We start from the raw sequence: 13,313 nt of genomic DNA, 5'->3' as shown, positions 1-13,313 counted from the left end.
TATATAAAAAAGTATGTAACGTTTAGGCAAAATAAAATGATGGACCATTATCAAGATTTTACATAAATTGCCTACTGTCAGAATTGATTGATTCGAGACTTCAGCATTCGATGCCCATCAAGGACCCATCCTATATCATTCAAGCGATTGAAAAAAAGAGATAAATCCAGTGCAACCGATAAAGCATCAGAATGCTAGCAAAAGATTTATTAGGTTTATCAATATAAATCTATATATTACACATAATATAATAAATCTGTAGAAGACGCGAAGACTGACATCCGCGCGGACGGAGTTGCGGGCGGAAGCTAGTCAGAAATAAATATTTTTTGTTTTCATTTAACACAAACATTACATTTTTTTTATTATATACAAAATTTGTTTATCCGTTTTATTAGTTAAACTGAACAACTTTCACTAAGAAACTTAGGTCGAAAAAAATGTATAGAGTTCTGCATTTTGTATGGAAAGCTTATTTTTTTTTAAATTTCGTCCAAATTTCTTTGTAAAAGTTGATCAGTTATATAAACATGAAGTTGAAGATATCAATAGAAAGTATTCGCAAATTTTGTGTACTGATAAAAAAAAATCACCCGGTGTAATTTTCACGAAAATTGTTTCAAATTGTCATTTTTGGTACTTATTACGAATATTAAATTATGCATACGAATGATTTAATTTTTAAAAATTAAGTGGAGCAACTTTCCCTTAGTACATTTGTATTATTTACATATAGGATGACAGGATGCATTTGTTTGCACTACTAGACCAAGCCCTTAATCTTTCATTAAACAAACTTATTAATCGTTCTTGTCTCATATAATTGTAATATTCGCGTCCCTACTCTAGTCATTGCTTATACTCATGTTCATCTTCAAGAGATCGAATAATATTATGATGCACCCTATCATTTGTCAAACGGTCTTCATATTGAGTAAAGTTTCAGATTCTCGAGATAAAATATGACTGTCGTGATCAGTAGTGAGACATAATTCCCTCTCAGTGAGGGTTTCGGTCTCACGGGATAGTACAATATGCCGTTTGCGATCAGCTGTGAGACGTCATACCCTCTCAGTGAAGGTTTCGGTCTCACGGGATAGTAAGGGAGACCGGGTTTGGTTGTCTCACGGGTTGGTTGTCACAGCGGTCTTAACACAAAACTGAACTATCGAATAAGTCTGTTGAACAGCGTGGCAAGAGCGATACAGTGACAACGCTGTCCCCACTTCGCGTCAGACCGCCCCGATCTGCCGTGAGGGCCTCACACGTGTTTATTGTTTTCGCACAGATTTTTTATGATATGAGGACCGAATATGCTCCTCATAACATCACTTTTTGTGAACGAAACGACAGCGCGGTTTAATTTAATGCCAACACCATTAGAAAAAAGGATTATTATTAATTGTGAAAAAATATCATGATTTACACTATTAACACTCTTTTAACATAAAATATAAGTCTGTGAGTGTGTAAAAATAAATCCAGCTAATTACACATCAAACTTATGTTTATAATTAGGTATACGACATGAAAATATATTAATTACCAAGCAATAATAATACAGATAAGCAGTGGTGGCTCAGTGGTGAGACCTCGGACTTCGAATCGATAAGTCCGGGGTTCGAGACCAGGCGAGCGCGCAGGAAATAAATTGATTTTCAATTTATCTGCGCATGTTGTAACATCACCACTGCTCGAACGGTGAAGGAAAACATCGTGAGGAAACCGACATGTCGAAGAATTAAAAAGTTCGATGACATGTGTCATCCGCCAACACGCACTTGGCCAGCGTGGTGGATTATGGCCTGTACCCTCATAGGAGGCCCGTGTCCCAGCAGTGGGAACGTATATGGGCTGATGATGATGAATAATACAGATAAATACTGAACATAAGTAGGTATAATAGATATTAAGTAGTATTAGTTAAAATATACTTTGACTGTTAGTCAAAGTTTATTTTTACTAACAACATGTAAATGAAGAAGAAATAATAATTACCAACGAACTAACCTTTTCTATAATACACACGGCACATTTTTCAAATTATCTTGCTCAACCCTGCTCAAAAAATTGAGGGTTTTGTTGGAACTTTAATATGTCAAAACTATGATATATCTAAACTACGATACAACTTGCTTGCGGAAATGCTCATTACAATTGTGAATCTAAAGAATAACTAACAACATACTATTCAATTTTATTGAGCTGATGAATATCTTTTGCCTGAAAGAAATCACCGTCGCCTAATAAATATACTGTGTTTTCTTATAAAACCGTTACATAATTTATTTTATCTACTTAAATAATGAAAATGATATTATATTTATAAAATATAAAACATATTATGTAAAATGATTAAAAATAAATAAATGAAGCAACTACGATTCAAAGAAAACATCTTTTTCAGTGTTAAAATGCTCTTAGCAATCCTGGATGATGAACTGTATCATGTACTCTGATCCCAGTACGGTCGGTACCTCGATAGCCATAACGATAAATATTATAATCAGATAACCGCAAAGTCAAAATAAAAACATTACTTGTACAGTTGTGAGTGCAAAATTTACGTTTCATTTGGAATAACATTTTTTTCGGTACTAAAACGTAGTCGTTTGATATGTGGTTGGCTGCCCCTCCTCTCCTTCCTGAAAAATATCCTCCAAAATTTCCCGAGATACTTCCAATGATTGAACCATTGGACGTTGGACATTAACTTCAGTCAAAAATTGACGAAGCGGATGATTACTAATTTTCACGTCTTAATCCTCGCTGCTACTATCTCTACCATCAAATCATCAATTTTCAAGTGGTGTTGTAAAAATATCAGCAGAAATCGTCTTCCAAAGGCGATATAATTTTATGAGCATTGAATCTGTAAATAACAAAATCAAAAGTTAACTGTAAATCTATAAAAAAAGCTACTTACAAATAAAATTTTATCAAAAACTACTGTTCCCAATGCACCTCAAAATAATAAAAGAATTCATCATTTTATTATTTCATTCTAAAAGTGTAATATAATACCTACCAACAAAAAACATGAATTGCTATCATTATAAATAATAAATACCTTTAAGTAACAACTTACTTTTTGTGGGAACGCATGATGGTGAAAGTTCACAAAACACGAAGATTGCATTTGATATTTTTGGTTTTATGGCATTCTATTGCTTTATAAATATCACTACATAGTATAAAAAAAGTCGCTTTCTCTGTCCCTATGTCCCTTTGTATGCTTAAATCTTTAAAACTTCTCAACGGATTTTGATGCGGTTTTTTTAATAGATAGACTGATTCAAGAGGAAGGTTTTAGTATATAATTTATTAGGTTTTAGACAAAGCGGACGAACCCGCGGGCGGTAAGCTAGTAAATTTATAAAATACGAAGATTTTTAAAATTGTAACTAATGAACGCAATCAATATTAGATTAACTGTAGATAATGGTGTCTAGTTTTACTTAAAATAATAAACATCTACCCTCACTTTAAAAAAATGTAGTATATTTATTATTTACACGAAATATACCTTATAGGGAAGGGAAGATATGGGCTAAAGAGTTAAATGAATAACATAATTATATTTAAATTATTAATTTCCAACTGTGTATTCAGTAGTGTTAACATCTAAATTGATTTGATTTTTACGAAATCTCATAGATGGCGCTGTTACAAAATTAACATTATACAACTTACATTCTTTAAACTATGTTTCTCTTCCCAAGTTACTTAAATGGCATAATTTTTATAGTGTCAATCTAGATATTGTCAAACAACATTTATATATGCGTCATTTGATTATTAATTTCCAATAGTTAACGTGTGTTTGATTTTTCTAACACTTCATAGATGGCGCTGTTTCAAATTTGTCTTTATACTGCTAAGATTCATTTAACTGTTTCTCTGCCCAAATTACGTAAATGACATAGTTTTTATTTTGTAAAGCTAGATAATAGCATGGCTTACTCGAAACCAACATTTAAACATGAGTCTTTAGATTGTACGCTGTCGTAGTACACGGAATATGTAAGAAAAATAAAGGCTCACAGCTCCTCCCCCGAAGGTGATATCATGATAATATGTTTAAACTATCCTCACCCGACCTCTTAGGAATATTCATGCAAAATTTGAAGTAAATCTATGCAGTACTTTTCGAGATTAGCTCGGTCAAACATACAGACAAACAGACAAACAGACAAACAGACAAACAGACAAAAATTCTAAAAACTATATTTTTGGCTTCTATATCGATTATAGATCATGGATTATGTATTCTTTTAAAAAAATATTCAATGTACAGTTTTGACTTTCCTACGATTTTATTATATGTATAGATAATCTTTTAAGTTGGAATTTTTCGAATTAAGATTTTATAAAATATGTAAGTACAAAATATTTTTTACCTTTTAAATACTCCGTCTCGTATCCCACGAGAATGAAAGTATTTAGAATCCCTTTAATTAAATCGTTATTATCATGTTATTGTAAAGGTAGTTGTGTCATAATATGTAAAAAAGGTATATATCTTATATATAAAATTCTCGTGTCACAATGTTAGTCTGCATACTCCTCCGAAACGGGTGGACCGATTCTCATGAAATTTTCTGTGCATATCGGGTAAGTCTGAGAATCGGCCAACATCTATTTTTCATATGTACCACGGGCGAAGCCGGGGCGGACCGCTAGTATCTATATATATTATACTTACACAAATTATAAACGTTAATTTTATTATTATCGTATCAAAGAAGTTAAACTATTCATAATTATTGTCATCCATCATATATAGTGCTTCACGGTAGAAGGGATAATGTTGATAAATGGTTGATACATAGAACTATTTAAATAAATGGAAAATAAAATATCTAGCTTTATCTGAGGCTATTGAGCGAAACATGGTGAGTGTTATGCGTTTTGCTACGTCGTTTGTATACGGTACGATAAGAAAAGGCGCCATTTCAAATATAAATCGTTGTGACCACTTTTCTAATGTCTTTAAAATGTATCTCCAACTCAGATTTATATCTCTATAGTGTAAGGGCTGATTTTTCAATCCTTGGTTAAAACTTATTCATCGAATAACGTATTAAACTACCATTTCAAAAATATATTATATTTTTCCGTATTTGACACTTTACAGGTGATATTTTAAAATGTTCGTGTAATAACGATTGAAAAATCGGCCCTAAGGGCCGATTTTTCAATCGCGAGATAAACAGTCTAATAACTACCCCTCGAATAGATTTATTCAATTATTTATCTAACTCATAACGGCTCGCCTATTTTTCAATCGTGATTTATTTGATGAATAACTATCTGACCAAATATTTCCATATTGGCAGCTCTGCTCTCGGAGTGGCGAAACAAAAATATTAAATTAGTCAGGTTAGAGCGGGATAGAGTCAACTCTTGCAATTTGTCAACAACCGTCATTGTGACTCACGTCAGGAGTGCATTTTAGTTTTTCTTGTATTGCTCTTGTCTTCTATGATTGTTGATTGTTGTTTTGATTCGAGTAAAGAGTTTGGTTAAATTTGTGTTTCAATTTATATATTTTACGATAGAAACGACATACTTAAAGGCAGCGTTCGGCAAATTTTTAATGGCATGGTCATCAGTACTATCAAAAACATCAATTTCAATATGATTTTAATTGATAATAATTATATAGAAAGAGGTTTAATTGTTAATAATTCTACGCTCTATGTTATGACATACGAAAATATCCCAAATTTGACGCGTCAGTTGTCAACTTAAACGCCTAACCGTCGAATAACGCGCTATCTGGCCGTTGGAGCGGCAAATAGATTTATTCCTCAAATAACGTAGTTATTCGATAGATAAGGCCTATTCGTCTATTGAAAAATTGAATATTTTGTTAACTGAAGAATAAAGTCTATCTAGCTGTTTATCTGGGCATTGAAAAATCGGCCCTAAGTCATATAAAATTCAGAATAAGTCGACTGGATTCATGGAGCGCTCATTCTATGCGTATATTGATATGATAGTGATGTTTTCCCAGAGGACGTCAATATGGAATTATGAATTTCAGGTAAATTTTAATAAACGTGCTATTCATTTTAACACGATGACTATTTATTTCAACTATCATAATATGTACGCTTTGCGAGCTACATGTTTAAAAACAAAATATAGCAAATAACTTAAATATATTGCTAATATTTAAAGCCGAGCAAATTATATTCACATTTATTATCTATACAAATATTATAAAGAGGAAAGGTTTGATTTTTTGTTTGTTTGTTTGTTTGTATGAATTGAATAGGCTCCGAAACTACTTGGCAGATTTGAAAAATTCTTTCACTGTTGGAAAGCTACATCATTTCTGAGTGACATAGGCTAGGTTTTATCCCGGAAATCCCACGGGAACGGGAACTATGCGGGTTTTTTTTTTTGAAAACGCGGGCGAAGCCGCAGGCGGAAAGCTAGTGACTTTATAAGTCTTATACTCTGGTCCTTTGAGACCTATGAACGTGTCCTACATATGAGTTAACTGATGTGAAAAATTATACTAGGCAATAAGTACGGGTTGATTAGATTCCACTAGGTACGCTAACTCAAAGGTCAATATGTTCCTTGTATAAATATAGATTTGAGATTTAACGGTGATATAGCCAAGCTATGATATGAGCTTTACTCTACATCCATGGTTTTAGTATTTTAGATTTATTTGAAAATAAATAAAATTAATGGCTCCAATTCTATACCAACGTTAATATAGGAACTAAAAATTAGAAGGAAAACAATATTGTAATACCGTGGGATAAAAAATATTAAAAATAAATATTTGTAAGCGTATTGATAAGCTGACATTTATGATATCTACATAGATGATCCATAACAAACTGTGAATGCAAAGATGTAGAAATTGTTAAAATATATAATTTTATTATAATCTATTATTGGTTGGAAATTGGAATATCGAAGCGATTAATATTGATTTTCTTTACCCTCTGTTCGTCTGTAAATAATGGGTTATATGGCAACCATTATGATTCAGATACTAATCACTGTCTGAACCGAAATACTACACGAATAAAAATTATATTTATAATATCTACCTATATGTATTTAATTTTTATTCTGCGACAGAATCGCAAGAGGTACCTAGTTGAGAGCATTCAAGTTTCAACACTTTCAACATAATTTCTAAACGACCATTTATTATGCAAACGATCGAAAGAATCAGTTATATGGCACGGAAAATTCATCTGATGAAGGAAAAACAGTTTAAACACAGATATTAAATTACGATACGTAGGTACATCGTGTATTATTTTACAGCTAATATCGAAAAGTAAAATATATAGCTAGCTAATTAATAAATGCGAGGAGTATTATTAAAGAAATGGCAGCTGTACTTATTACTTTTCATTTTTTTATATCCTTTTCTTTGGAAACATAATTTTGTGTTTTATCACGACACACCTCCTTGAAACATAGTTATAAGACTATTAAACTTTTACAGCATGGGCGTAGTCGTAGAGAACTTGTTAAATATAATAGCTTTAGCCTGCGGGTTCTCTCCTTTGGTACCTCGTAGCTGATGTAATAATCCGATAATATAATAGGATAATCAATGCCATTTTTTAAGTAACTCATTATAATAACAACTAGAAAATAAACACACATATTTTCTTGTAATTTTAGATACTTCATAAATAAATACTGAGAACATATAATGGAAAAGATATTAAATTATAAACCCAAGAATGACAATAAAAATAGAGTGGATGTTTACTAAATCTCCTTAAACGTTACCAGAAGCCAATACAAAGCAGGTATTCCGTCTTTAAGGAGCTATGTGGCCTAAATTGCTGTATGCAACGCAAGATTGAAGGAAATTCTCAGCTGACCTATTTACGTGGACACCACCGTAACAATAAATAAGCAATAAAAGTAAACTGTTCCATCTCCTTCGTTCAAAAACCCAAGTTAAAATAGAATAACTAAAAAGTAATGTAAACTTGGGTGTTTTGAGATCCACGCAATTAATAAAAAATCTCTGACACGTTTTTTTTCTTTGTGCTCATGGGCCTTATCTTATTATACGATGGTTTTTTTTTGTAAAATATAATGTCTCTTGATTTTTAATAATCAAACAGATTATAAATTATTGCTAAATGAATCCTCAAATGAATGAATGAAATCAAAATCGGTCCACCCCAAAATAAAAGATGATGATCAAATCTACCTAATTATAAAGTGCATTGAACAAAATCAAATGAAAGAAAACATTTACTAAAAACTTTATCTCATATAACATGAAACACCTCGTCTTTGCTCGTTTTTCAGTCCATGTATATGTGTTAAATGCAAAAGTTTGAACGTTGGAGGTATTTATTCAAGTAGCGCTTTGAAATGTTGTTGAAAGGCGGTTGAAAGCGTGGAAAAGGATCCAACTTAAAACGCGTCCATTGGGATAAAATCGGTTTCAAAATAAATACTAAAACATGTATATCCGTAGCGATAATACTAAATGTAAAAATCCAATCATTCAAAAACGCGTCCATTGGGATAAGATCGGTCTTCAAATAAATACTTGTACAGTAAAACATCTTTTATAAAAGCTTTCAATATTCTACGACGTTAAAGAGAAAAATCACAGAAGATACATAAAACCTCTTTATAGATTTCTATGGAGATATTCATTATCCATGTTTGATGAATATCAATTATCATTTGAATGAATATAATATGTATGTTATTTGAAAACAATGTAATTGATTTGCTAGTTGTCCAATAAATGTTTTTAAAATTTGGTGACATTCATTAATTATAAGATAATTATATTTAAACATAATAATTAATCGCAAGCTTTGTTTTTAATTAAATTAAACTAAAGTTTGTCCAAAGAAGAAAATAATGTCAATTGCCAAGACATAATATTAGTCCTCGTTGTTTGCTAAGTTATACGAAGTTATATTATTATAACGCTAGAACAATTTATTTTAATTGATAAACTCCAGACTTGACTTTATTAACTTTGAGTATTGAAATATTAACGAAAATAAACCAACAAATATGTTCTTAAATGTTATGACAGGGAATATTTATTGAACTCAATTTATTGCGTATTTGTGTTTATTTTTCCTAGTCTCACAATATATGGTAGCTGTTAGAGTTTTATTGCCACACGTCTAAAAATTGAGAGCAGAATAAGAATGATTTATGTACACGTATTAAATGCTTTCTACATCGTCACGTCGAATTATCACAACTCTGTGGGCAGATTTGCAAACGAATTACCCTTCGATGTTTTCCTTTTTGACGTAATAAATTGAATTTATACCGAGCTAACTTGAACCTTGTTGCACGGATTTTAGATATAACTATAGCGCCATTGTTTCTAATTAATATTTAGCGTCTATTCGCGTGTCGTGATGAAAACAACCTTGGCAGTTTACTCGGGGTTAAATAAAAATAACAGAATAAATCTGACAAATAAGATTATTGTCAACTTGAAAATGTCTGCTAATTTTGCTTATAAATAAACTGAAACAAACACGTGGGTTCGATTTGATCTCTGATATATAGATAGCCTTAGATACGCCTTCATATTTATTGTTTATTTTTGTTCCATACAGAAGATTAGCTTAAGAGCTAGGTCAACTAACAATTAATGACATGATTGTTCACAATCACCCAATTATATAAATTTCGATTACCCGTTCAACTTTGTGTGTGTGGAAACTTATTTACCTTTAAATAAATTACTAATAAAGAGTGTTTCTATTACCCTTATCAAAAATTTTATCGACACTATCTAAATCAAAACATCAGCATCACAGTAACTAACAATTAAGACTAACATGACAGCCATTTGATAACTTATCGCTTCCACGTTGAGATTAAACATACGGTAAGGTTTATTTTTTTCTTGTGTGTTTGTTATTTTATACGTGTAAGTATTGCACATTTATGAGAAAAATAAGTATTAAGTCTGAAATATACCACAAGTAAACAATATAATAGCTATTGTACGTCCGCTAACAATTTAATACATAAAATATATACTCTACTTACTATAAGGCTTACGTAGCCGTGAATGTTATTGTAGGCTTCCACAACGTCTCTGAAATCACCTTCACAATAACCACACGTATCTGGTTTCATAGGAATATTAAGCTTGGCATCGTTCACCACTTGCACGAGTACAGAACCAATGTTCTCTTTACTTCTCTCTTTCGATGCCTGCTCCTTTAGTACGGAGAGTATTCTGCTTTCATCAATGCTGTTTATATCCGAAGAGTTCCCGGATGCAGCAAGTATCTCGTTGAATATATCCAACAACGTTTGCGATTTGTTAGTCATTTTGGAACATTTGATACACTGCGGTTTATCTGAAACAAAATATAAAATTATACTGTAGAACTTCGTAGCAACGAATAAATTGCCCCCATTAAGGGTAAGGGCGTATTAATTAGGTACGCAAAAGTTTGTGAGGGATCGCCTTCCCTTGACGAATAATGAATTTATTAAAGTTTAAAGAAGAAATGATAACGTAAACATTAATAAGAAATCTCAAATGATTTAATTATTTCGTTTACAGTTGCAGGTTGAATCGACAGAACATGTAGATCAGTCGATTTATATTTCAAAATACTATGAAATAATAGAATAATAAAATGTCCTCTACACAAAAAACTGACATCGTAAAAAAATATAAGCTGCGACATTTTTTATTAACAGCTTTTTTCCGCTTAAAGTTATCTCTTCTAGTTTGCAAAAAACATTCAACATAAAAAAGTATTTCTCATAGTGGTAAGCTAGCGTCTAAATGTACGTATTAATTAATAAATTAATAAGAGAGACTTTTAATGAAAGTTTATGAGTACGAACATTATAATATGTTTTCTTTTTCATTTAGCTCGAAAGCTAGACTTCCCATTGATTATTATAACGAATTAAATTTATACCTTTATTCAAATTCAATACAAATTATATTATAATTCTTATTATATGTACCTACAATTGTACTGGTGGTACTCTAGTTATAATTATTTGTCGTTACAAAATCCATTCTGTTGAACATAAATTTAATATCAGCAGGTCTATTAAAGGAGAATTTGTAATAATTTAATCTCGACTACGAGAAATGTATTTCCATTTACTTAATAACTTGTGTCTCACATTAGCTCTGCGAAAATAATTAATGTTTAGATCGTGGATAAATATTTAACAGCTAAGCTATTAAACATAATATATACGATATAAGTTGTATATGGATTATATAATTTCCACTCGTGGCTTCGCCCACTTTAATAAAATAGGTTTTTATAAATCATACACTAAAACCTTATTCTCGATTCACTCTATCTATTAAAAAAAACCGCACCAAAATCCGTTGCGTAGTACATAGGAACATAGGTACAGAGAAAACGACTTTGTTTTATACTGTGTAGTGAAAAGAAAATGGAAACATTATACAATAAATGAAGTTATTATAAAGCCAGCTTGAATTATAATTGTATATCATAAGTTATTAGTTACTTTAATTATTGAAAGTTCAAGTTCTCAATTGCTAGTGTACATACAATACCTTTGAAAATAATTTGTTCAACACTATAAATAGCTTGGCGTTTAATTTTATAACAGATTATTGCAAATATCAAGTAACTCGCATCCGATGAACTTGAAACTTTTGTAGATAGTAATTGCATCACGAAGATGAATGCTTCGAAAGGCGATAATCGAACGATCTATCACTATTCACTTTATACATTTATAGAGTGCGATATATTTTATCTTATGTATTAGAAAAATTTGTGATATAATACTGCTACTGAATCGATTATTATTTATGTAGACGTTTGCTACAAATCGAAGTATGGTCATGTATGGTAAACGTAAATTTTTTTACTACTTGTATCAACTGCTTCTTTGGCTCTATCGTTAATTGACGTTAAATCGGCACAATTTCACTTTTTAAATAAAAAATCTATCGTAATAATATTCTGTGACGATCCTAATAATCATATTATCCTTCTTTACTAAACAAATAACATTCCTAAGAGTATCTTAAAAAGGACATTATTTTTCTAGACAATTATAATACCCAGTATCAATTAAAGTTTCTGCAGCAATAAACAAAACAGTACACAGTTAGTTCCAAGCTATATCTTAACCTTATCAACGGGCGCTAAGCCAACTCAGAGTTTATTAAGAATTCTCTAGAGCTTAGAAAATATTCAAATAACTCCTATTAGTTCTATTATTTTCACATAGTTGTTCGTTTCCCATTATAAAATAGCAGCATATCGGAAAATATATGAACTGTGTGTAAAATTTAGTTTGAATTTGAGTTTTTTATTGTTGTACAGTCACGAGCAATAATATATGCCTAGGGGGCGATGTGCAAAAATATCTGTCACTAGAACAAATTCAATAATATCTGTCTGCCCGTATACAGCAAAAATATCTGACATTAGTAGGCAGCATTATAAAGTGGCATCAAAATTATATGACGAAAATGTAGAGCAAATAATTGTGACAACCTCTCGAAGCATAAATATGTGACGTAACCTAGGAGGCAATAATATCTGACACAATTTTATATTTCTGTATTGTAAAATATAATTGATTCCTCACAAAAAGCATAAATATGTGACACTAGCTTTCCGCCCGCAGCTTCGCCTGCGTTTTCACAGAAATACCGCATAGTTCCCGTTCACGGCATAAATATGTGACATCAACTAGGTGGCAATAATATCTAACACAATTTCATATTTCTGTATTTTGCATCGATTCCTCACAAAAAGCATAAATATGTGACCTCAACTAGGAAGCAATAATATCTGACACAATTTCATATTTCTGTATTTTTCATCGATTCCTCACACAAAGCATAAATATGTGACCTCAACTAGGAAGCAATAATATCTGACACAATTTCATATTTCTGTATTTTTCATCGATTCCTCACACAAAGCATAAATATGTGACACCAACTAGGTGGCAATAATATCTGACACAATTTCATATTTCTGTATTTTGCATCGATTCCTCACAAAAAGCATAAATATGTGACCTCAACTAGGAAGCAATAATATCTGACACAATTTCATATTTCTGTATTTTTCATCGATTCCTCACACAAAGCATAAATATGTGACCTCAACTAGGAAGCAATAATATCTGACACAATTTCATATTTCTGTATTTTTCATCGATTCCTCACACAAAGCATAAATATGTGACCTCAACTAGGAAGCAATAATATCTGACACAATTTCATATTTCTGTATTTTTCATCGATTCCTCACACAAAGCATAAATATGTGACACCAACTAGG

General features: G+C 31.3%; 1 protein-coding gene across 3 annotated transcripts in view; it reads right to left on the bottom strand.

Moving 5' to 3' along the window:
- Window positions 1-13,313, bottom strand: part of LOC149481733 (G protein-coupled receptor dmsr-1-like) — a 54,068-nt gene that overhangs the window by 22,834 nt on the left and 17,921 nt on the right. For all 3 annotated transcript variants that reach the window (XM_089704826.1, XM_089704828.1, XM_089704825.1), the window contains exon 2: window positions 10,045-10,361. In XM_089704826.1, coding sequence (XP_089560952.1) covers window positions 10,045-10,332 — 288 coding nt within the window. In that variant the 5' untranslated portion in view covers window positions 10,333-10,361. The remainder of the gene's footprint in view (window positions 1-10,044; window positions 10,362-13,313) is intronic.

The sequence above is a fragment of the Colias philodice genome, chromosome 16 (assembly GCF_061535455.1).
Source record: "Colias philodice isolate Cphi_HAF_F1 chromosome 16, ilColPhil1 Martin Lab GWU primary, whole genome shotgun sequence".
Classification (NCBI taxonomy): Eukaryota; Metazoa; Arthropoda; class Insecta; order Lepidoptera; family Pieridae; genus Colias; species Colias philodice.
Note: the sequence above shows the minus strand (reverse complement) of the source record. Positions and strands in the feature narration are given on the sequence as shown.